Below are 26,744 nucleotides of genomic sequence, written 5' to 3' on the forward strand. Positions count from 1 at the left end.
GGTGGGGCGGGTGTTCCATTCGGGGCTAGACGCGAAAAACAGTGGGGTGGCTATATTAGTGGGGAAGCGGGTAATGTTTGAGGCAAAGACTATAGTGGCGGATAGCGGGGGCAGATACGTGATGGTGAGTGGCAAACTACAGGGGGAGACGGTGGTTTTGGTAAACGTATATGCCCCGAACTGGGATGATGCCAATTTTATGAGGCGTATGCTAGGACGCATCCCGGACCTAGAGGTGGGAAAGTTGGTAATGGGGGGAGATTTCAATACGGTGTTGGAACCAGGGCTGGACAGGTCGAGGTCCAGGACTGGAAGGAGGCCGGCAGCAGCCAAGGTGCTTAAAGATTTTATGGAGCAGATGGGAGGAGTAGACCCGTGGAGATTTAGCAGACCTAGGAGTAAGGAGTTTTCGTTTTTCTCCTATGTCCACAAAGTCTATTCGCGAATAGACTTTTTTGTTTTGGGAAGGGCGTTGATCCCGAAGGTGAGGGGAACGGAGTATACGGCTATAGCCATTTCGGATCACGCTCCACATTGGGTGGACTTGGAGATAGGGGAGGAAACAGAAGGGCGCCCACCCTGGAGAATGGACATGGGACTAATGGCAGATGAGGGGGTGTGTCTAAGGGTGAGGGGGTGCATTGAAAAGTACTTGGAACTCAATGATAATGGGGAGGTCCAGGTGGGAGTGGTCTGGGAGGCGCTGAAGGCAGTGGTTAGAGGGGAGCTGATATCAATAAGGGCACATAAAGGAAAGCAGGAGAGTAGGGAACGGGAGCGGTTGCTGCAAGAACTTCTGAGGGTGGACAGGCAATATGCGGAGGCACCGGAGGAGGGACTGTACAGGGAAAGGCAAAGGCTACACGTAGAATTTGACTTGCTGACAACGGGTACTGCAGAGGCACAATGGAGGAAGGCACAGGGTGTACAGTACGAATATGGGGAGAAGGCGAGCAGGTTGCTGGCCCACCAATTGAGGAAAAGGGGAGCAGCGAGGGAAATAAGGGGAGTGAGGGATGAGGAAGGAGAGATGGAGCGGGGAGCGGAGAGAGTGAATGGAGTGTTCAAGGCATTTTATAAAAAATTATACGAAGCTCAACCCCCGGATGGGAGGGAGAGAATGATGGGCTTTCTGGACCGGCTGGAATTTCCCAAGGTGGAGGAGCAGGAAAGGGTGGGACTGGGAGCACAGATTGAAATAGAGGAAGTAGTGAAAGGAATTAGGAGCATGCAGGCGGGGAAGGCTCCGGGACCGGATGGATTCCCAGTTGAATTTTACAGGAAATATGTGGACTTGCTCGCCCCGCTACTGATGAGGACCTTTAATGAGGCAAAGGAAAGGGGACAGCTGCCCCCGACTATGTCTGAGGCAACGATATCGCTTCTCCTAAAGAAGGAAAAGGACCCGCTGCAATGCGGGTCCTATAGACCTATTTCCCTCCTAAATGTAGACGCTAAGATTCTGGCCAAGGTAATGGCAATGAGGATAGAGGATTGTGTCCCGAGGGTGGTCCATGAGGACCAAACTGGGTTTGTGAAGGGGAGACAGCTGAATACGAATATACGGAGGCTGCTAGTGGTAATGATGATGCCCCCACCAGAGGGGGAAGCGGAGATAGTGGTGGCGATGGATGCCGAGAAAGCATTTGATAGAGTGGAGTGGGATTATCTGTGGGAGGTGCTGAGGAGATTTGGTTTTGGAGATGAGTATGTTGGATGGGTGCAGCTGTTGTATAGGGCCCCAGTGGCGAGTGTGGTCACGAATGGACGGGGATCTGCATACTTTCGGCTCCATAGAGGGACAAGGCAGGGATGCCCTCTGTCCCCATTATTGCTTGCACTGGCGATTGAGCCCCTGGCAATAGCATTGAGGGGTTCCAAGAAATGGAGGGGAGTACTTAGAGGAGGAGAAGAACACCGGGTATCTCTATATGCGGATGATTTGTTGTTATATGTAGCGGACACGGCGGAGGGGATGCCAGAGATAATGCGGACACTTCGGGAGTTTGGAGAATTCTCAGGATATAAACTGAACATGGGGAAAAGTGAGTTGTTTGTGGTGCATCCAGGGGAGCAGAGCAGAGAAATAGAGGACTTTCCGCTGAGGAAGGTAACAAGGGACTTTCGTTACTTGGGGATCCAGATAGCCAAGAATTGGGGTACATTGCATAGGTTAAATTTAACGCGATTGGTGGAACAAATGGAGGAGGACTTCAAGAGATGGGACATGGTATCCCTGTCACTGGCAGGGAGGGTGCAGGCGGTTAAAATGGTAGTCCTCCCGAGATTCCTCTTTGTGTTTCAGTGCCTCCCGGTGGTGATCACGAAGGCTTTTTTCAAAAGGATTGAAAAGAGTATCATGAGTTTTGTGTGGGCCGGGAAGACCCCGAGAGTGAGGAAGGGATTCTTACAGCGTAGCAGGGATAGGGGGGCGCTGGCACTACCGAGCCTAAGTGAGTACTACTGGGCCGCCAATATCTCAATGGTGAGTAAGTGGATGGGAGAAGAGGAGGGAACGGCGTGGAAGAGATTGGAGAGGGCGTCCTGTAGGGGGACTAGCCTACAAGCTATGGTGACGGCCCCATTGCCGTTCTCACCGAAGAAATACACCACAACCCCGGTGGTGGTGGCGACTTTGAAAATTTGGGGACAGTGGAGACGGCATAGGGGAAAGACGGGAGCCTTGGTGGGGTCCCCGATAAGAAATAACCATAGGTTTGCCCCGGGGAGAATGGATGGGGGATTTGGAATATGGCAAAGAGCAGGAGTAACGCAACTGAAAGATCTGTTTGTGGATGGGAAGTTCGCAAGTCTGGGAGCGCTGACCGAGAAATATGGGTTGCCCCAAGGGAATGCATTCCGGTATATGCAACAGGGCTTTTGCGAGGCAACAGGTGAGGGAATTCCCGCAGCTCCCGAAGCATGAGGTGCAGGACAGAGTGATCGCAAAGACATGGGTGGGGGACGGTAAGGTGTCAGATATATATAGGGAAATGAGGGACGAGGGGGAGATTATGGTAGATGAGCTGAAAGGGAAATGGGAAGAAGAGCTGAGGGAGGAGATTGAGGAGGGGCTGTGGGCGGATGCCCTGAGTAGGGTAAACTCATCGTCCTCGTGTGCCAGGCTAAGCCTGATTCAATTTAAGGTGTTACACAGGGCGCATATGACTGGAGCACGGCTCAGTAAATTTTTGGGGGTAGAGGATAGGTGTGCGAGATGCTCGAGAAGCCCAGCGAATCACACCCACATGTTTTGGTCATGTCCGGTACTACAGGGGTTCTGGGTGGGGGTGACAAAGGTGCTTTCGAAAGTAGTGGGGGTCCAGGTCGAACCAAGCTGGGGGTTGGCTATATTTGGGGTTGCACAAGAGCCGTGAGTGCAGGAGGCGAGAGAGGCCGATGTTTTGGCCTTTGCGTCCCGAGTAGCCCGGCGCAGGATACTGTTGATGTGGAAGGAAGCCAAGCCCCCGGGGGTGGAGACCTGGATAAATGACATGGCAGGGTTTATAAAGCTGGAACGGATTAAGTTCGTCCTAAGGGGATCGGCTCAAGGGTTCACCAGGCGGTGGCAACCGTTCGTCGAATATCTCACAGAAAGATAGAGGGAATGGAAAAGAAGAAGGCAGCAGCAGCAGCCCAGGAGGGCGGGGGGGGGGGGGGGGGGGGGGAGGAACCAGAAAGACTCAGGGTTGTTAATATATATGTATAATATGTATAGGTCGTTGCTATAAATAATTGTATATTGGACTGTTAAATCATATTTTTGGAGAGTGTTTATCTGAGACAAGGCAGTTGCCATTTAGTTTTAGTTTTCGTTTTTGTTATATATTATTTATTCTTTGTTTATAAAACAGGTCATTGTTATTTATACTGTTATATTATTGTGTAAAGGATACACAATGTACTGTGATGGTTGACCAAAAATTTTCAATAAAATATTTTTTAAAAAAAGAGAATATGGGAATGGGCCAATGAGAATAGGGAAATGGGAATGGGCCAACGAGAATAGGAAATGGTAATGGGTCAATGAGAATATGGGAATGGGCCAATGAGAATAGGGAAATGGGAATGGGCCAACGAGAATAGGGAAATGGGAATGGGCCAACGAGAATAGGGAAATGGGAAGGTGGCAATGAGAATATGGGAATGGGGCAATGAGAATAGGGGAATGGGGCAATGAGATTAGGGAAATGGGAATGGGGCAATGAGAATAGGGAAATGGGAAAGGGGCAGTGCGAATAGGGAAAAGGGAATGGGGCAATGAGGATAGAGAAATGGGAATGGGGCAATGAGATTAGAGAAATGGGAAGGTGGCAATGAGAATAGGGAAATGGGAAGGTGCCAATGGATATACGGAAATGGGAGTGGGCCAATGAGAATAGGGAAATGGGAATGGGGCAATGAGAATAGGGAAATGAGAAGGTGACAATGAGAATAAGGAAATAGGAAGAAGGCAATTAGAAATGGGAATAGGGAATTGGGAAGCGGCCAATGAGAATAGGAAAATGGGAAGGTAGCAATGAGAATAGAAAAATGGGAAGGGGCAGTGACAATAGGGAAATGGATTTAGGGAAATGGGAAGGGGACAATGAGAATAGGGAAATCGGGAGGGGACAATGAGAATATGGGCATAGGGAAATGGGAAGGTGACTATGAGAGTATGGGAATAGGGAACTGGGAAGGTGGCATGAGAATAGAGAAATGGGGATAGGGAAATGGGAAAGGGACAATGAGAATATGGGAATCGGGAAATGGGAAGGTGGCAATGAGTATGGGAATAGGGAAATGGGAAGGGGCCAATGAGAATAGGGAAATGGGAAGGTGGCAATGAGACTATGGGAATAAGGAAATGGGATGATGGCATGAGAATAGCGAAATGGTAGGAGGACAATGAGAATATGGGAAATGGGAAGGGGGCAATGAGAGTATGGGAATAGGGAAATAGGAAGGTGGCATGAGAATAAGGAAATGGGAAGCTGGCAATGAGAACAGGGAAATGGTGATAGGGAAATGGGAAGAGGGCAGTGAGACTGTGGAACTGGGAAATGGGAAGGGGATAATGAGAATATGGGGATAGGGAAATGGGAAGGGGACAATGAGAATGGGGAAATGAAGGGTGGCAATGTGAATAGGGAAATGGGAAGGGGACAATGAGAATATGTAACTGGGAATAGGGAAATGGAAAGGGGACAATGGGAAGGGGACAATGAGAAAAAGGAAATAATAATCGCTTATTGTCACAAGTAGGCTTCCATGAAGTTACTGTGAAAAGCCCCCAGTCAAAGAACAAAGAAAAGTACAGCACAGGAACAGGCCCTTCGGCCCTCCAAGCCTGCGCCAACCATGCTGCCCATCTAAACTAAAATCCTCTACACTTCCGGGGTCCGTATTCCTCTATTCCCATCCTATTCATCTATTTGTCAAGCTGCCCCTTAAACGTCACTATCGTCCCTGCTTCCGGCAGCGAGTTCCAGACACCCACTACCCTCTGTGTAAAAAAACCTACCTCATACATCTCCACTAAATATTGCCCCTAGCACCTTAAACCTATGTCCCCTAGTAATTGACCCCTCTACACTGGGAAAAAGTCTCTGACCATCCACTCTGTCTATGCCCCTCATAATTTTGTAGACCTCTATCAGGTCGCCCCTCAACCTCCTTCGTTCCAGTGAGAACAAACCAAGTTTATTCAACCTCTCCTCGTAGCTAATGCCCTCCATACCAGGCAACATCCTGGTAAACCTCTTCTGCACCCTCTCTAAAGCCTCCACATCCTTCTGGTAGTGTGGCGACCAGAATTGAACACTATACTCCAAGTGTGGACTAACTAAGGTTCTATACAGCTGCAACCAGCCGTTCCCCTACCAGCCTCCCCGAACAGGCGCCGGAATGTGGCGACTAGGGGCTTTTCACAGTAACTTCATTGAAGCCTACTTGTGACAATAAGCGATTTTCATTTCATTTCATTTCAACATGACTTGCCAATTTTTATACTCAATGCCAAAGCCAATGAAGGCAAGCATGCCGTATGCCTTCTTGACTACCTTAGAACATAGACCAATACAGCGCAGTACAGGCCCTTCGGCCCACGATGTTGCACCGAAACAAAAGCCATCTAACCTACACTATACCATTATCATCCATATGTTTATCCAATAAACTTTTAAATGCCCTCAATGTTGGCGAGTTCACTACTGTAGCAGGTAGGGCATTCCACGGCCTCACTACACTTTGCGTAAAGAACCTACCTCTGACCTCTGTCCTATATCTATTACCCCTCAGTTTAAAGTTATGTCCCCTCGTGCCAGCCATTTCCATCCGCGGGAGAAGGCTCTCACTGTCCACCCTATCCAACCCCCTAATCATTTTGTATGCCTCTATTAAGTCTCCTCTTAACCTTCTTCTCTCCAACGAAAACAACCTCAAGTCCATCAGCCTTTCCTCATAAGATTTTCCCTCCATACCAGGCAACATCCTGGTAAATCTCCTCTGCACCCGCTCCAAAGCCTCCACGTCCTTCCTATAATGCGGTGACCAGAACTGTACGCAATACTCCAAATGCCTTCTCCACCTGTGTTGCCCCTTTCTGTGACCTGTGGACCTGTACACCAAGGTCTCTGACTGTCAATACTCTTGAGGGTTCTACCATTCACTGTATATTCCCGACCTGTATTAGACCTTCCAAAATGTATCACCTCACATTTGTCCGGATTAAACTCCATCTGCCATCTCATCGCCCAAGTCTGCAAAAGATCTAAATCCTGCTGTATCCTCTGACAGTCCTCATCGCTATCCGCGATTCCACCAACCTTTGTGTCGACCGCAAATTGACTAATCAGACCAGTTACATTTTCCTCCAAATCATTTATATATACTACGAACAACAAAGGTCCCAGCACTGAACTCTGTGGAACACCACTAGTCACAGCCCTCCAATCAGAAAAGCACCCTTCCATTGCTACTCTCTGCCTTCTATGACCTATGATCTGTATCCACCTTGCCAGCTCACCTCTGATCCCGTGTGACTTCACCTTTTGGACCACATACCGGCGCCTGTTCGGGAAGGCCGGTACGGAAATTTAACCCGCGCTGCTGCTTTGTTCTGCATTACAAGCCAGCTGATCGTCTACTGTGCTAAACCAGCCCCTATGGGAAGGTGGCAATGTGAATGGGGAAATGGGAAGGGACAATGAGAATAGGGAAATGGGAAGGTAGTATGAGAATGGGGAGAGGGAAATGGGATGGGGCCAATGAGAATATGGAACTGGGAATAGGGAAATGGGAAGGGGGCGATGAGAATATGGCAATAGAGAAATGGGAAGCGGACAATGAGAATAGGAAAATGGGAATGGGGCAATGAGAATAGGGAAATGGGAAGGTGGCAATGAGAATAGGGAAATGGGAATGGGGCAATGAGAATAGGGAAATGGGAAGGTGGCAATGAGAATAGGGAAATGGGAATGGGGCAATGAGAATAGGGAAATGGGAAGGTGGCAATGAGAATAGGGAAATGGGAATGGGGCAATGAGAATAGGGAAATGGGAAGGTGGCAATGAGAATAGGGAAATGGGAAGGAGGCAATGAGAATGGGGATATGGGAAGGAGGCAATGAGAATAGGGAAATGGGAATGGGGCAATGAGAATAGGGAAATGGAAAGGGGGCAATGCCAATAGGGAAATGGGAAGTGGGCAAAGCCAATAGGGAAATAAAAAGGGGCCAATAAGAACAGGGAAATGGGAAGTGGGCAATGCCAATAGGGAAATAAAAATGGGCCAATAAGAATAGGGAAATGGGAAGTGGGCAATGCCAATAGGGAAATGGGAAGTGGGCAATGCCAATAGGGAAATGGGAAGGGGGCAATGCCAATAGGGAAATGGGAAGGGGGCAATGCCAATAGGGAAATAAAAAGGGGCCAATAAGAATAGGGAAATGGGAAGTGGGCAATGCCAATAGGGAAATAAAAAGGGGCCAATAAGAATAGGGAAATGGGAAGTGGGCAATGCCAATAGGGAAATGGGGAGGAGGCAATGAGAATATGGAAATGGTGCGAAAAGTGCAAAGGGAAGTGGCAATGAGAATGGGAATATGGGAACGTGGCAATGAGAATAGGGAAATGGGAAGGGGCAACGAGAATAGGCAAATGGAAAGGGGCAATGAGAATCTGGATATGGTGGGAAAGGTGAGAAGGAAAGGGGGCAATGATAGTAGGGAATTGGGGAGGTGGCAATGAGAATCGGGATATGGAGAGGTGGCATTGAGTGTAGGGAAATGGGAAGAGGCAATGGGAAATGGGAATAGGGAAATGAAAAGGGGCCAATAAGAATAGGGAAATGGGAAGGGGGCAATGCCAATAGGGAAATGGGAAGTGGGCAATGCCAATAGGGAAATGGGGAGGAGGCAATGAGAATATGGAAATGGTGCGAAAAGTGCAATGGGAAGTGGCAATGAGTATGGGAACGTGGCAATGAGAATAGGGAAATGGGAAGGGGCAACGAGAATATGGGAATAGGGAAATGGGAAAGGGACAATGAGAGTATGGGAATAGGGAAATGGGAAGCTGGCATGAGAATAGGGAAATGGGAAGTTGACAATGAGAATATGGAAATGGTGGGAAAGGTGCAATGGGAAGGTGGCAATGAAAATGGGGTTATGGGAAGGGGCAATGAGAATACGGAAATGGAAAAGGGGCAATGAGAATGGGGTTATGGGAAGGGGCAATGAGAATAGGGAAATGGGAAGGTGGCAATGAGAATAGGGAAATGGGAAGGGGACAGTGAGAATAGGGAACTGGGAATGGGGCAATGAGAATAGGGAAATGGGAAGAGGGCAATGAGAAGGAAATGGGAAGGGGACAATGAGAATAGGGAAATGGGAAGGGGCCAATGAAAATATGGAAATGGGAAGGTGGCAATGAGAATTGGGAAATGGGAAGGTGGCAATGAGAATAAGGAAATGGGAAGGGGGCAATGAGAAGAGGGAAATGGGAAGGGGGCAATGAGAATAGGGAAATGGGAAGGTGGCAATGAGAATGGGGAAATGGGAAGGTGGCAATGAGAATGGGGAAATGGGAAGGTGGCAATGAGAATAAGGAAATGGGAAGGGGGCAATGAGAATAGGGAAATGGGAAGGGGGCAATGAGAATAGGGAAATGGGAAGGTGGCAATGAGAATGGGGAAATGGGAAGGGGGCAATGAGAATAAGGAAATGGGAAGGGGGCAATGAGAATAGGGAAATGGGAAGGGGGCAATGAGAATAGGGAAATGGGAAGGTGGCAATGAGAATAGGGAAATGGGAAGGGGGCAATGAGAATAGGGATATGGGAAGGTGGCAATGAGAATGGGGAAATGGGAAGGTGGCAATGAGAATAGGGAAATGGGAAGGTGGCAATGGGAATAGGGAAATGGGAAGGTGGCAATGAGAATGGGGAAATGGGAAGGGGACAGTGAGAATGGGGAAATGGGAAGGGGACAGTGAGAATAGGGAAATGGGAAGGTGGCAATGAGAATAGGGAAATGGGAAGGTGGCAATGAGAATAGGGAAATGGGAAGGTGGCAATGAGAATGGGGAAATGGGAAGGTGGCAATGAGAATGGGGAAATGGGAAGGGGACAGTGAGAATAGGGAAATGGGAAGGGGACAGTGAGAATGGGGATATGGGAAGGTGGCAATGAGAATAGGGCAATGGGAAGGTGGCAATGAGAATGGGGAAATGGGAAGGTGGTAATGAGAATGGGGAAATGGGAAGGGGACAGTGAGAATGGGGAAATGGGAAGGGGACAGTGAGAATGGGGATATGGGAAGGTGGCAATGAGAATGGGGAAATGGGAAGGTGGCAATGAGAATGGGGTTATGGGAAGGGGCAATGAGAATACGGAAATGGGAAGGTGGCAATGAGAATAAGGAAATGGGAAGGGGCAATGAGAATACGGAAATGGAAAAGGGGCAATGAGAATGGGGTTATGGGAAGGGGCAATGAGAATATGGAAATGGAAAAGGGGCAATGAGAATGGGGAAATGGGAAGGGGGCAATGAGAATAGGGAAATGGGAAGGGGACAATGAGAATGGGGAAATGGGAAGGGGACAATTAGAATAGGGAAATGGGAAGGTGGCAATGAGAATAGGGAAATGGGAAGAGGGCAATGAGAATAGGGAAATGGGAAGAGGGTAATGAGAATGGGGAAATGGGAAGGTGGCAATGAGAATGGGGAAATGGGAAGGGGACAATGAGAATGGGGAATGGGAAGGGGACAATTAGAATAGGGAAATGGGAAGGTGGCAATGAGAATAGGGAAATGGGAAGAGGGCAATGAGAATAGGGAAATGGGAAGAGGGTAATGAGAATGGGGAAATGGGAAGGTGGCAATGAGAATGGGGAAATGGGAAGGGGACAATGAGAACAGGGATATGGGAAGGTGGCAATGAGAATAGGGAAATTGGGAAGGTGGCAATGGACATAGGGAAATGGGAAGGTGGCAATGAGAATGGGGATATGGGAAGGTGGCAATGCCAATAGGGAAATGGGAAGGTGGCAATGAGAATGGGGATATGGGAAGGTAGCAATGAGAATGGGGATATGGGAAGGGGGTCAACGAGAATAGGGCAATGGGAATGGGGCAATGAGAATAGGGAAATGAGAAGGGGGCAATAGGAAGGCGGGAATTTGGAGAGGAGTGTAATGGTGAGGGGGCAATGTGAACGAGGAAATGGGGACAAGAGGGTAATAGCAAGGGGCCAGTGGGAATGGGGAAACGGGAAGGCGGGGATGTGAGAATGAGGTTTGGAGGGGTCAAGGTGAGGGGGAAATGGGGATGCAAGTGGGAGCTTAACAGGACAAGAAAACAAAAGGTGTTCAAAAGGAATTGGAGCAAGGTTAGAAAAAATGTAGTGCAGCGTTAGAAAATGGGAGGGGGATTGGATTGGGAAAAGGGAATTATCCTCTACCGTGAGATTAAATAGATTAGGCTTTAAATTCCTGGGATGCAGAAGAATAAGAGGTGATCTCATTGAAACTGAAAATTCTAGAGGGCTTGATAGGGTTGATACTGAGAGTATTTAACCCTGTACTGGAGAATCTAGAACATGGGAACACAGCCAATTACGACTTCACTCAAAGCAGTGTGAATATTTTTAGTTTTCTATCCCAGAGGGCTGTGCAGAGTATATCCAAGACATGGATGGATAGACTTTTGGGCACGAAAGGTTATTGGGATAGTGTGGGAAGATGGAGTTGATGTGTATGATTCTCTTGAATGATGGAGCAAGCTTAATGTTCTTAGGAGAACGAAGAGGTTGGGGGTGGGGGGATAACTCGAACATGTTTCCTGCCATGTTATTTATTTCTTCCCTCTTTCTCCCTGTTTATTTCATCTGAACTGTTCCTATCCATATTTAGCTATCAGGTTTAATTATTCCCCAATGCATTTCTTACATATTTCCAACCACGACCATAATTCTTTCTTTGCAAATCTAGCATTTCAATCCACACAACTGCGATGGACTCTTTTATTACAAATCATCCAACTCAACTGTGAGCGATGCAATGGGAAATCTATCAATACACAAAGCAACTTGTATTTCCAGCACAAAAAAACATTGAGAGGGGCAAGAAAAGTCAGTATAATTAATGGTATTTTAATGATGTCTTGAGAAACAATCCACAACTCCTAACAGACTGGTTTTATTACAGATATCGGAGGTGACGCAGCATTTTTAAAGATGTTTCCATTTCACAGATGTTATTTGAAAAAAGCTTTGTTACGAGTGAAAGAACAGAACTGACCCAGATTTGCTTGATGCAATATTTTACACTCAGTTACCCATATCGTAATGCAGCCCTCAGGAGGCAACCCCGTGCACTAACCTTGGTGCTCACTGAAGTGAAAATTCCCAAGTTCATGTCTGAAACAGATTGCAAATCATTTAACTATGTTGAGCCGGAATGTTTTAAAGGAAACATTTCTAATTTAAAGGGAACATTTCCCTTTTAGGATCTTACATTTTGGATTGAGGTGGATAGAAATCTTTCTGTTACTTCTTTTGAGCTGGTCAGAGATTACATTGAGGGCAGTTAAATGAGAAGTTGCAATCCAGCTCTTTCTATGTGTTGGGAATTTATTCTTGCCCCCTTCCATGCCCCCATATCATGGCTACAATTAAACTCGTTATTTAAGAAACTTTGATTTGGAACAGTTCTGTACCCCGTTGTGCTTTTGCCTCCATTTGGCCATCAACTATAGTATTCAAGAATTCAACATTGTTCTCCTGGACATCAGAGTTGATCAGAAAATTCCATTGGGTGGTCTTAATTAACTTTCTGACAACTAATTCACTAGTGAACTTAATCCAGTACACTCAGACTAAATTAACTGTTGCAATTAATTAATTGTTATAATCTCAAACGGAGGCGACAAAGCAGACTAACTCAAATTTCCCACGATTTGTGGCGCAGTGGTTAGCACAGCTGCCTCACGGCGCCGAGGTCCCGGGTTCGATCCAAGCCCAGGGTCACTGTCCGTGTAGAGTTTGCACATTCTCCCTGTGATGAATGTGGGTTTCACCCCCACACCCAAAGATGTGCAGGGTAGGTGGATTGGCCATGCTAAATTGCCCCTTAATTGGAAAAAATGAATTAGGTATTCTAAATTTAAAAAAAAAAATAAGAAAGAAAAATTTCCCACAATTTTGAGCCGCACGATTGTTGAGTTTATATCTTCAAAGGTAACATTTCATGAATGCCATATACTTTAACAAGCTTTTATGAAGTATCAGCAAAATTCAGGTTCTCTGATACTTCACATAACAAGTTTACCCTAATTATACACAATACTCGTTACTTATTTACTCTGAAACATGTTACTAAATTATTGATTCCCTATTATGGGTGATCAACTCAAATTGTTACGTGACAATCCTGTGGCGTGCGTCCAAGGGATGTTTGCACGATTTACTCATCGAGCTGTCTAGAGCAGCCTACTGGAAACCATTTTACATTATTTCGTAATTTGATCAAATCCACAGTCTGTAAATAATTCCTCTAATTCAGTTCAAATCGAACTTCAGAGAATCACCAGCTTAAATGTGTAATGCATGTACAAACGTTGAGATAGCATATGCTTATGACAATCCAGTAGGTAAAATATTATCTTTCTTCAACATGCCTTGTAGACAACTTTTATATATACGTATATAGACTGAAAAAAGATCAGTTCTCACAAAATAAATCAAAAATGTAAATATTTGTAACAATGTTAATATTAATAATACTAAGGACTGCAACTAGCTAACGCTTCAAATCCAAAGACATTTTATGAAATGTAGGTGTAGCCAGCTCCTTGGAGGCTTATTTCTCAGAAACGGCTATAACTCATTTGTAATCCTATACCTTAATTAAGCCTTTATATTTCTTAATTTATATATTTTTACTTTTATTATTTTATCAAATAATTTTCTTGGCTTTGACTAGTAACGTAATTTTTCATCTTTTATATTGCAAAGCCGCCGTTTCCACTGGTGTGCCAAAATGCTAGATAATACTAGCTGGAGAAACAAGCTTTGAGCTGTTTCCATATGAAGAATGAGAGTTTCAGATTTGAAGTTTTGTGCTTAGAGATTTATTAGAGGTCATGACATATTCAATACAGACAATGATGGAAAGGTTGAGGGAGACCTCATGTTATATCCACAGAGTTCTGGGTTAAACATGCTAGAAGTCAAGGATGTTCAACTGCACCTTGAATATGTGGATGCCAGGATTTGGTTCCGGTGAGATTTGGCCGTGTGGGAGGGGCCTGCATAGCTGCGACTCCTAGACGGAAAATGGCACTGATACGTAGAACAAGTCACATATTGATGGACAGATCATTTCTACTCCAAAGTTCTGCACATAATAAAACATTCTCAGGCTTATCCTCCATTTCTGTTGAGGAACCTCAACGGTGATATCGTGTGCTTGGTTCTTTTTGTGAAAATGAGTTGATATAGTTTTGTATTGGTACCAATATGGAACGGTGACATTTCCTTGTTGATTAATGGTTAGTGTGATATGTGGAATGTTACATTTTTGATTTTCAAATCTCTGTTAATGTTGACCATTTTTTGCCAATAAAATATTACTCAAGTGGAATCTCATGGGTACACGTGCCGTATCACAGGCGAGCACGGTAGCATAGTGGTTAGCACAGTTGCTTCACAGCTCCAGGGTCCCAGGTTCGATTCCCGGCTGGGTCACTATCTGTGCGGAGTCTGCACGTTCTCCTCGTGTCTGCGTGGGTTTCCTCCGGGTGTTCCAGTTTCCTCCCACAGTCCAAAGATGTGCAATATGGTGGATTAGCCATGCTAAATTGCCCTTAGTGCCCCCCAAAAAAAGTTAAGTGGAGGTTACTGGGTTACAGGGATGGGGTAGATACGTGGTCTTCAGTGGGGTGCTCTTTGTAAGGGCTGTTGCAGACTCGATGGGCCGAATGGCCTCCTTCTGCACTGTAAATTCTATGAGAGAAGGCGGGACATGTAAGGATGGGCAACCTTGGGGAATTTGAGGGTCCTGGAAATCAAAACTGATTGTCCCTCATCGTCTCCAATTCCTTACAGATATCACATTATGGATGGTATTGGAAACCACGCAACGGCAGCCCTCGCAATGCTGGCAGCAGGGAAGGTGGTGGCAACAGCGTTAACGCAAGCTCAGGACGGCACCCCATGTGCAGGGGGCCGCCGCACACTCTGCAGACTTGGCCGCCTAACAGACTGGGGAAGGACCAGAGGGGAATGGCGGCAATGGCCCAAGGTGTACAGGTGTCGTTGGTCTTTTGGGGAGAGGTCGGACAGCATTTGTCGGGGCAAGAAGGAGGGCGGACCTGGGAGAGCCGTAGACTGCCGTCGTCTCCCTGGTGGGGGGCTCTGGGTCGGCCTCCAGCGTTCCCTTCTCCCTTCTAAGGGCCTGTAGAGCCCTGGGGGTCTGCATGGGACGGAGGGGCACCTGGAGTGAACTCCAGAGGCCACTGCATCATCCGGTGCTTGCGCCTCCCAATTTTCTGCACCATGTTGTCGATGCCCTCAGCGATGCTGCTCAGTGACTGGGACATGCTCTGCAGTGCCTCGGCAATGTCCCCCCCGATGCCTAGGACACATTCCCTAGCGATTGGGACATGCTGTCGAGGCCCTTAGCCATGGCCATCACTGACTGAGCCATGCCTTGGACACCACCACTCTTGGCGCAGATGTCGTGCTCCAGGCTTTCCACTGCGGTCACCACCCTAGCAGTGATGGCCTCGGTGTCATGCATTGCTGGTGCCATCTCCCTCCTGCGCCCGCAGCCTTTGGGACTACTCCAATCGGCTATGCACTCGCATGGAGTGTTGCTGACATCCCCTCCTGAATCTCATGGTTGCACCCTACTGTCTGCATCTGCTCCGGCATTACCATGTCCAGAGGCTCGGCATCTGGCTGGGACCCAGCTGAGTCCTGGGATCCAGCAGACCTTCAACTGCTGACTCATAGATCATCATAGAATTTACAGTGCAGAAGGAGGCCATTCAGCCCATCGAGTCTGCACCAGCTCTTGGAAAGAGCACCCTACTCAAGGTCCACACCTCCATCGTATCCCCATAACCCAGTAACCTCACCCAACACCAAGAGCTAAGGGCAATTTTGGACACTATGGGCAATTTTGGACCCCGCACTTCTTTGGACTGTGGGAGGAAACCGGAGCACCCGGAGGAAACCCACGCAGACACGGGGAGAACGTGCAGACAGTGACCCAAGCCGGGAATCGAACCTGGGACCCTGGAGCTGTGAAACAATTGTGTTATCCACAATGCTACCTTGCTGCACTCCCTCGGATGTTCCTGCCTCCACCCCATGTGCATCAGTGGTGCTCACCAAATTGTGCCCCAGGAGCCTGCCCACTAGTGTCGCCCACCAAGGTGTGTGTCTCTGCTTCAGAGTGCTGTTGCCAGCAGATCTGGAAAAGCTTAGCTATCGGTTTGTAACAAAATGGTGTCTTTAACAAACAAGGGAGTATTTAAAACAAATTTTCTTGGTAGTGTTCCTGGCAGACTCATTGTCAAAATTTATAGACCTGACAATCTGCATACTGATACTTACACTGAGATCATGCCTTCCTGCACTGACCCTGAAGTGTGGATATTTCCATGCTGCTGGAATCTCAATGTGTGTAGCCACCATGCAGAAAGGGAACTGAGTCCAGTCCTGTGCCCCTCTGACATGGCTGGCCTTGTAAGGATTGAGTAGGGATATCACCCCAGTTAAACTTGGGACTTGGTGTATTTGGGCTCCAACCTTTTTCTAAGTGGTTCTACCACAGTTACTGAGTTTGCATATGGAAGAGTTTGATGGAAGAACGATGACATTTCCTCTATCCCCCTCCTCCCCCTTGTTGTTCACTTAAAGTGTATTGTTCTTCCACTAAATGTTATGAGTTTAACTGTTAATGGAATAAATGTGGCTTAAATTTGATATTCAGCTTGACTATACCCCCATATTAAATTAATAAATTAATGCTATTTCATTTTTGTAACGGTACAACTACAGGGTTTTGACTTTTAAATCGAGTGGCATGATGGTGCAGTGGTTAGCACTGCTGCCTCATGGCGTCAAGGACCCGGGCTTGATCCTGGCCCGGGTCACTGTCCGTGTGGAGTTTGCATATTCTCCCTGTGTCTGCGTGGGTCTCACCCCCACAACCGAAAGATGTGCAGGATAGGTGAATTGGCCACGCCAAATTGTCCCTTAATTGGGAAAATCTTTAAAAATATACATTGAAGGCAATATACAATGTGTATTTAACAAATGCTCTTAATGGTACAGGAACTGAGTAAATAATCAAGTTTTATAACAAGAATACTTCATCAAAGTTGCAGACTAGGTGTACTTCCTGAAATAAAATTTTACCAGTAACTTACCACCGACTAAACTTCCAAATATTTCCTTAACGTGAAGTTTTTCTCGATGACTCCAACAGTGATATAGAGCAGGAAAGTCCAATTTTTTATACCTAACTCTTGCTGATGTAGCAAACCTCAATTGCCCTTATACGAGAGAGAGAGGAGAAATTAACCAGGGTTTTCCCATTCCTGACTCCTATGACCTCTGGTGGAAAGTACACATTTATACGCCAAGTGATGACAGGGCCGTGTGCTGACTTTTGCCTCTATCGATAGAAGGGTGTGCTGACACTACCTAATCTCAGATACGACTGGCCACTTGAGTAAGGTACTGGAAGGCTGCTGCTCCAATGAAATTAAAACCCAACAAGAGACGGTGCCATCAGAAAAGGTGAAGAGCACAAATAGCAGTCAAGAACATCATATTTTTGTTTTAGAACTTGGCAATTGTGCATCAGTTTACCAATGTTACACTTTCTCGGAAACAAAGCTCTTGCTAACATGATCAATCTGCAAGGGCTAAAATCTAATAGTAACTTGTAAAACAGAGTTAAGATACTAGACAGATTTTCTGGTCGGAAAGTGTGTGTTTTTTGCCAGAAGCTACATCAAATTTTTGCTAATCAAGCTCTTATTTCTATAAATTACTTACTGGAAATCAACATCATGTTTTAAATTTCAGGACCCACAGTTTATTGTGTTCAATAATCCTCTGGGAGCCTTTATACATTGATACGTGGAAAAGATGGAGAACCCAGAAAGAACAGGTGGCAACATGCTTTGTGGTAAGGAGCTTCCTTCCACACTGAGTGATTTTAATGCCAGGGGGCATTGTCTCTGTTGTTTAATTCAAACTATTTATCTTATTAACTGATCTGAGATATGTGGTGCTGAAGAACGTTTTGGTAAAGTTGTTTTGGTTTTGCTTTCTAAAGTAATATATGCAGCTCTACATGCCAATTTTTAGAAGGTATCTGTTTTCCCCTTGTTAAAATATGAGAGGTTTTAGCTTAAAATCCAGGATCTCCTTGGCTCTAACTCAAAGAACAAAGAAATGTACAGCACAGGAACAGGCCCTTCGGCCCTCCAAACCCGTGCCGACCATGCTGCCCGACTAAACTACAATCTTCTACACTTCCTAGGTCCGTATCCCTCTATTCCCATCCTATTCATGTATTTGTCAAGATGCCCCTTAAATGTCACTACCGTCCCTGCTTCCACCACCTCCTCTGGCAGCGAGTTCCAGGCGCCCACTACCCTCTGCGTAAAAAACTTGCCTCGTACATCTACTCTAAACCTTGCCCCTCTCACCTTAAACCTATGCCCCCTAGTAATTGACCCCTCTACCCCGGGGAAAAGCCTCTGACTATCCACTCTGTCTATGCCCCTCATAATTTTGTAGACCTCTATCAGGTCGCCCCTCAACCTCCTTCGTTCCAGTGAGAACAAACCGAGTTTATTCAACCGCTCCTCATAGCTAATGCCCTCCATACCAGGCAACATTCTGGTAAATCTCTTCTGCACCCTCTCTAAAGCCTCCACATCCTTCTGGTAGTGTGGCGACCAGAATTGAACACTATACTCCCAAGTGTGGCCTAACTAAGGTTCTATACAGCTGCAACATGACTTGCCAATTCTTAAACTCAATGCCCCGGCCAATGAAGGCAAGCATGCCGTATGCCTTCTTGACTACCTTCTCCACCTGTGTAGCCCCTTTCAGTGACCTGTGGACCTGTACTCCTAGATCTCTTTGACTTTCAATACTCTTGAGGGTTCTACCAATCACTGTATATTCCCTACCTGCATTAGACCTTCCAAAATGCATTACCTCACATTTGTCCGGATTAAACTCCATCTGCCATCTCTCCGCCCAAGTCTCCAAACAATCTAAATCCTGCTGTATCCTCTGACAGTCCTCATCGCTATCCGCAATTCCACCAACCTTTGTGTCGTCTGCAAACTTACTAATCAGACCAGTTACATTTTCCTCCAAATCATTTATATATACTACAAAGAGCAAAGGTCCCAGCACTGATCCCTGTGGAACACCACTGGTCACAGCCCTCCAATTAGAAAAGCATCCTTCCATTGCTACTCTCTGCCTTCTATGACCTAGCCAGTTCTGTAACCACCTTGCCAGCTCACCCCTGATCCCGTGTGACTTCACCTTTTGTACTAGTCTACCATGAGGGACCTTGTCAAAGGCCTTACTGAAGTCCATATAGACAACATCCACTGTCCTACCTGCATCAATCATCTTAGTGACCTCCTCGAAAAACTCTATCAAGTTAGTGAGACACGACCTCCCCTTCACAAAACCATGCTGCCTCTCACTAATACGTCCATTTGCTTCCAAATGGGAGTAGATCCTGTCTCGAAGAATTCTCTCCAGTAATTTCCCTACCACTGAAGTAAGGCTCACCGGCCTGTAGTTCCCTGGATTATCCTTGCTACCCTTCTTAAACAGAGGAACAACATTGGCTATTCTCCAGTCCTCCGGGACATCACCTGAAGACAGTGAGGATCTCAGTTGTACTCTCCCAAAGCAAAACTAACATTACAAAAGAAGTGAAAGAATTAACTTGCATAAAACACCTCAGGATTTCAAGATGCCCCAAAGCACTTCATTGCAAATTGATGAATTTAGTGGTTCTTGTTTGTAGGCAAATATGAACAAAGAAAAGTACAGCACAGGAACAGGCCCTTCGGCCCTCCAAGCCTGAGCCGACCAAGCTGCCCGTCTAAACTAAAAGCTTCTACACTTCCTGGGTCCGTATCCCTCTATTCCCATCCCATTCATGTATTTGTCAAGGTGCCCCTTAAATGTCACTATCGTCCCTGCTTCCACCACCTCCTCCGGCAGCGGGTTCCAGACACCCACTACCCTCTGTGTAAAAAACTTAACTCGTACATCTACTCTAAACCTTTCCCCTCGCACCTTAAACCTATGCCCCCTAGTAATTGACCCCTCTACCCTGGCGAAAAGCCTCTGACTGTCCACTCTGTCTATGCCCGTCATAACTTTGTAGACCTCTATCAGGTTACCCCTCAACCTCCGTCGTTCCAGTGAGAACAAACCAAGTTTATTCAACCGCTCCTCATAGCTAATGCCCTCCATACCAGGCAACATCCTGGTAAATCTTTTCTGCACCCTCACTAAAGCCTCCACATCCTTCCATAGAACATAGAACATTACAGTGCAGTACAGGCCCTTCAGCCCTCAATGTTGCGCCGACCTGTGAAATCACTCTAAAGCCCATTTACACTATTCCCTTATCGTCCATATGTCTATCCAATGACCATTTGAATACCCTTAGTGTTGGCGAGCCCACTACTGTTGCAGGCAGGGCATTCCACACCCTTACTACTCTCTGAGTAAAGAACCTACCTCTGACATCTGTCTTATATCTATCTCCCCTCAATTTAAAGCTATGTCCCCTCGTGCTAGACATCACCATCCGAGGAAAAAGGCTCTCACTGGCCACCCTATCCAATCCTCTGATCATCTTGTATGCCTCAATTAAGTCACCTCTTAACCTTCTCTCTAACGAAAACAGCCTCAAGTCCCTCAGCCTTTCCTCATAAGATCTTCCCTCCATATCAGGCAACATTCTGGTAAATCTCCTCTGCACCCTTTCCAATGCTTCCACATCCTTCCTATAATGCGGTGACCAGAATTGCACGCAATACTCTAAATGCGGCCGCACCAGAGTTTTGTACAGCTGCAACATGACTTCATGGCTCCGAAACTCAATCCCTCTACCAATAAAAGCTAACACACCATATGCCTTCTTAACAACCCTCTCAACCTGAGTGGCAACTTTCAGGGATCTATGTACATGGACACCGAGATCTCTCTGCTCATCCACACTGCCAAGAATCTTACCATTAGCCCAGTACTCTGTCTTCCTGTTATTCCTTCCAAAATGAATCACCTCACACTTTTCTGCATTAAACTCCATTTCCCACCTCTCAGCCCAGCGCTGCAGCTTATCTATGTCCCTCTGTAACTTGTAACATCCTTCCGCACTGTCCACAACTCCACCAACTTTAGTGTCATCTGCAAATTTACTCACCCATCCTTCTACGCCCTCCTCCAGGTCATTTATAAAAATGACAAACAGCAGTGGCCCCAAAACAGATCCTTGTGATACACCACTAGTAACTGGACTCCAGTCTGAACACTTCCCATCAACCACCACCCTTTGTCTTCTTCCAGCTAGCCAATTTCTGATCCAAACTGCTAAATCTCCCTGAATCCCATGCTTCCGTATTTTCTGCAGTAGCCTACCGTGGGGAACCTTATCAAACGCTTTACTGAAATCCATATACACCACATCAACTGCTTTACCCTCATCCACCTGTTTTGGTCACCTTCTCAAAGAACTCAATAAGGTTTGTGAGGCACGAGGTACTCTTCATGAAACCGTGTTGACTATCTCTAATCAAATTATTCCTTTCCAGATGATTATACACCCTATCTCTTATAAACCATTCCAAGATTTTGCCCACAACAGAAGTAAGGCTCACTGGTCTATAGTTACCGGGGTTGTCTCTACTCCCCTTCTTGAACAAGGGGACAACATTTGCTATCCTCCAGTCTTCTGGCACTATTCCTATTGACAAAGATGACTTCAAGATCAAAGCCAAAGGCTCAGCAATCTCCTCCCTAGCTTCCCAAAGAATCCTAGGATAAATCCCATCCGGCCCAGGGGACTTATCTATTTTCACCCTTTCCAGAATTGTTAACACCTCCTCCTTATGAACCTCAAGCCCTTCTAGTCTAGTAGCCTGAATCTCAGTATTCTCCTCGACAACATTGTCTTTTTCCTGTGTGAATACTGACGAAAAATATTCATTTCGCACCTCTCCTATCTCCTCGGACTCCAAGCACAACTTCCCACGACTGTCCTTGACTGGCCCTACTCTTACCCTAGTCATTCTTTTATTCCTGACATATCTATAGAAAGCTTTAGGGTTATCCCTGATCCTACCTGCCAAAGACTTCTCATGTCCCCTCCTGGCTCTTCTTAGCTCTCTCTTTAGGTCCTTCCTAGCTAACTTGTAACTCTTGAGCACCCTTACTGAACCTTCATGTCTCATCTTTACATAAGCCTCCTTCTTCCTCTTGACAAGTGTTTTGACTGCCTTAGTAAACCACGTTGAATAAGCTCCACATTTCCATTGTGCCCATCCCCTGCTGTTTTCCTTTCCATCCGCTGCATCCTAAGTCTTGCCTTATCGCATCATAATTGCCTTTCCCCTAGATATAACTCTTGCCCTGCGGTATATGTGTATATTCCGGTAGTGTGGCGACCAGAATTGAACACTATACTCCAAGTGTGGCCTAACTAAGGTTCTATACAGCTGCAACATGACTTGCCAATACTTATACTCAATGCCCCGACCAATGAAGGCAAGCATGCCGCATGCCTTCTTGACTACCTTCTTCACCTGTGTTGCCCCTTTCTGTGACCTGTGGACCTGTACACCAAGATCTCTCTGACTGTCAACACTGTAAGAAGTCTTACAACACCAGGTTAAAGTCCAACAGGTTTGTTTCAAACACTAGCTTTCGGAGCACTGCTCCTTCCTCAGGTGAATGAAGAGGTATGTTCCAGAAACATATATATAGACAACTTCAAAGATGCAAGACAATGCTTAGAATGCAAGCATTAGCAGGTGATTTAATCTTTACAGATCCAGAGATGGGGTAACTCCAGGTTAAAGAGGTGTGAATTGTGTCAAGCCAGGACAGTTAGTAGGATTTCGCAAGTCCAGGCCAGATGGTGGGGGATGAATGTAATGCGACATGAATCCCAGGTCCTGGTTGAGGCCGCACTCATGTGTGCGGAACTTGGCTGTAAGTTTCTGCTCGGCGATTCTGCGATGTCGGGCGTCCTGAAGGCCGCCTTGGAGAACGCTTACGCGGAGATCAGAGGCTGAATGCCCTTGACTGCTGAAGTGTTCCCCGACTGGAAGGGAACATTCCTGCCTGGTGATTGTCGCGCGATATCCGTTCATTCGTTGTCGCAGCGTCTGCATGGTCTCGCCAATGTACCACGCTTTGGGACATCCTTTCCTGCAACGTATGAGGTAGACAACGTTGGCCAAGTCGCACGAGTATGTACCGCGTACCTGGTGGGTGGTGTTCTCACGTGTAATGGTGGTTTCCATGTCGATGATCTGGCACATCTTGCAGAGATTGCCATGGCAGGGTTGTGTAGTGTCGTGGCCACTGTTCTGAAGGCTGGGTAGTTTGCTGCAAACAATGGTTTGAGGTTGCGCGGTTGTTTGAAGGCAAGTAGTGGGGGGGTGGGGATGACCTTGGCAAGATGTTCATCTTCATCGATGACGTGTTGAAGGCTGCGAAGAAGATGTCGTAGTTTCTCCACTCCGGGAAAGTACTGGATGACGAAGGGTACTCTGTCGGTTGTGTCCCGTGTTTGTCTTCTGAGGAGGTCGGTGCGCTTTTTTGCTGTGGCGCATTGGGACTGTCGATCGATGAGTCGAGAGCCATATCTCGTTCGTACGAGGGCATCTTCCAGTGTCTGGAGATGTCTGTTACGCTCCTCCTCGTCTGAGCAGATCCTGTGTATATGGCGGGCTTGTCCATAGGGGATGGCTTCTTTAATGTGTTTCGGGTGGAAGCTGGAGAAGTGGAGCATCGTGAGGCTCCACATCATGACTGTCAATACTCTTGAGGGTTCTAATGGTTTATAATTTATGCACAGTGAAGTCCCATAAACATCAGTGAGATAAACTAACCTGCTTTTTGGTGACTGGTTGGGGGCGAGTGTTGGCTTGGAAAGCTCCAACACTTATTCAAGAGTGTCATGGGATCTTTTATGGCTACCTGAACAGAAAGATGTGATTGGATTTAATGTGCCATGTCCCGAAGACAAGAAAAGATCATAAACTGTTTAAATCAAACCGTTCATTTTTAAAAAGAGGACTTTGCTGAGCCAAAACCTGGATGCTACAGATCACATGATTCAGTTTCTGGCAATTTCCAAAGCAGTTACAAGGCAAAAGTTCAATGCTCATCCTTGTGGATCCCAGGCCCCTCATTGTGAGGACATATTACAAACGCTGAAAACAGGGACCAGCGGATGACCTGTCTTCCACGCCGATAATAAAGGAAGAACCATTGACAGACATCATACCTGCAGCGGTGCTAATAGTCTCCAACTATCTCCTAAGATGAATGTTGAACTGAGCCATAGAAAAGCTTGTTTGCCTGCAACTGACTCATTAATGGACACGTGACCAAAGTTTTAGTGTTACATATCCAGACTTGCAAGTCAGTCTGCTGTTTAACCTCCAGCCTGCAAACACCACAGTAGGACTCCAGGTTGTTCAACAGCCTGCATTAAGTCTAAGCCTTCTTGAAACCTGATCCTCTGGAAGATTCCAGAGACCAAGTCTGTATATTCCAACCTCATCTTGCTACGTCACTTTAATAAGAGCATGGAGAGACCACACTGAGTAAAATAAAGAACTTTGATTTATTTACAGTTACGGTAGATCCCTACCGGGTCTCTTTCTGGTTGGCGCCTTACTGGCTGACCTTTTATACATTGTAAAGTGGAGTTCCTCCGCCTCTCAGAGGGGGAGTTTGTACTCAGCGAGAACCACAGCAAAGATAATCATTTCCATTCCATAAGTCCTGTGTGGAATATTACGTTCCTCCCCCCACCCCGAAAGGTCCGACGACCCCCTCGATGACCGATGAGGAGAAGGAAGAGCAGGTGGAGGACGTCAGACTCTCTTCGGTTCCGGTAAATTACTGTGCACCTGTTGCACCGAATCAGACTGCGTATACCCACAGGAGAATGCGGCAGGAACACCGTGGTGGATGATTGGCAGGAATCGGCTAAACTGTGGAATTGCCATTTGAGATCTCAGACATCTGCGTCTTCATTTCGGAATCCGAAGATACAACGTCGGGCTTGTCAGCATTGACACAGACTGGAAGCATCACAGCAGGCTGGTCCGGCAATGGAGGCGGCAGGTTTCTTCCAAGGTACCAACCTCGAGCGAATATGATCCAAATGCTGTCTCATCAGTTGCCCTGGACTTAAACCTGGTAAGAGACTTGTCCCGTTTGACGAACGACAATCCCAGAGAGCCAGTGAGCACCATCATTGAAATTATGAACAAAACCGTGTCGTCAGGTGCGAAGCATTGGAGAGGTTGAGGTCGAACCAGGCTACGCCCTTGCAACTTCTGGTTACAGTGCATCTTTGCGCCGATTTCTGGGTACGAAGCCAACAACACATTAATATCTCTTGGCTTGTGATCCATGACGATAAAGGAATGGCAGCCATAGACATCCTGATGAAATATCATTACTCCAAAAACGACCACCAGACCTTCCTTTTCTATTTGAGCGTACTTTCGCTCAGCCGCAGCTAGCATTCGTGAGGCAAAGGTGATCGGATGTTCACAGCCATTGCTCATCTGCTGAGACAGGACTGCCCCAAACTTATACGGTGATGCATCACATGTGTGGAATAATAGTTTCGAAGGGTCGAAATGCATCAGCACCCACGAAGAGGGCAACCGCTGTTACATTTTTTTAAACGCCTCATCCTGGGCCTTGCTCCACACCCAAGGCTGGTGCTACTTGACGAACAAATGAAGGGCGGCCAGGATGGTTGCCAAATTCAGAATGAATCTGTCATAATAATTGACCAATAAAAGAAAAGAACAAAGCCCTGCAGCGTCTCGCGGGGCAGGGGTCAGTTTGATGGCTCTCACTTTCTCGCCGACCAGGTACAGGCAGTCTTGGTCCACCTGATATCCTAAATAGATTACTTATTTTGCGTGAATCTCAAAGTGACCCATTTGCATCCTATTAATGGACTAGGCACCAGATTCTCCATGCTTCCGTGATACTACGGCCATCTGGGCCAGGATTCACACTGGGCTGAATTGGTGCAAGTATTTCCCTGATGTGGTGGACGGCAAGATGGGCTAAGGGGTAAGAATTTAAAGTAGGTGCCCCCAAAGTCCATCAGAGGCTCCCTCACAATGCTAACAATGCCCATCTCACCTCCCAGCTCCCCTATCAGAGACCACCACCAGATCCCCCATCAGAGAGCCTACCATAACCCCATTAGAGACCCCAATCAGAGACCCTCCATCAGATAGCGCCACCAGATCCCCATCAGAGATCCCCAGTACACCCCCATCAGAGACACCCACAAGACCCCTTCTATCAGTGACACCCCACATGACCCACCATCAGAGACCCCCACCAGACTCCCGGATCAAAGACCCCCATCAAGCACCCCATCAGAGACCCCCATATCAGAGAGCCTCCTATATCAGAGACCCCCCATATCAGAGACCCCTTTATAACAAGAGTCCTCCCATATCAGAGATTCCCCCATACCAGAGAACCAACAATATAAGAGACACCCCATCAGACCCCCTCCCATATGGGGTGGCTTTCTGATATGAGGGATTCTCTGTTACGTGGAGTTCTTGTTATATTTGTTATGGGGGTGGTTCTGATGGGGAGGTCCATGTTACGGGGGGGGGGGGGGGTGGTTCTCTGATATATGACGGTCTCTTGTGGGGGAGTCGATGGTCCCCCTCAAGCGTGCTGTGGGGGGGACCCAGCAATTCCCATGGGGGGGTGGGAGGAGAATGTCCCTACTTGTCAGCGATTGGGGGGGGGGGGGGGGGGCTGCTGAATTAGTGTTGTGGGGTGGAGGGGAATGAGCCACCAGAGCTCGTTGTTGGGTTGTCCACTCAAATTGGCGTTCCGTTTATAGAATTCGAACAGAATCCCTTGCAACCCCTGCCATGCTTAAATGTGCATGGCTGGGGAG

The 26,744-nt window shown here is 46.9% G+C and overlaps 1 protein-coding gene across 1 annotated transcript in view; it reads left to right on the forward strand.

The window, feature by feature from the left end:
- Positions 1-17,195: 17,195 nt before the first annotated feature.
- The window catches only part of terb1 (telomere repeat binding bouquet formation protein 1), a 221,014-nt gene continuing 211,465 nt past the window's right edge, over positions 17,196-26,744 (forward strand). Inside the window, exons 1-2 of the mRNA XM_072517804.1 lie at positions 17,196-17,293; positions 17,585-17,687. Of these exons, the coding sequence (XP_072373905.1) occupies positions 17,648-17,687 (40 nt within the window). The 5' untranslated portion in view covers positions 17,196-17,293; positions 17,585-17,647. The remainder of the gene's footprint in view (positions 17,294-17,584; positions 17,688-26,744) is intronic.

The sequence above is a fragment of the Scyliorhinus torazame genome, chromosome 10 (genome assembly GCF_047496885.1).
Source record: "Scyliorhinus torazame isolate Kashiwa2021f chromosome 10, sScyTor2.1, whole genome shotgun sequence".
Taxonomy (NCBI): domain Eukaryota; kingdom Metazoa; phylum Chordata; class Chondrichthyes; order Carcharhiniformes; family Scyliorhinidae; genus Scyliorhinus; species Scyliorhinus torazame.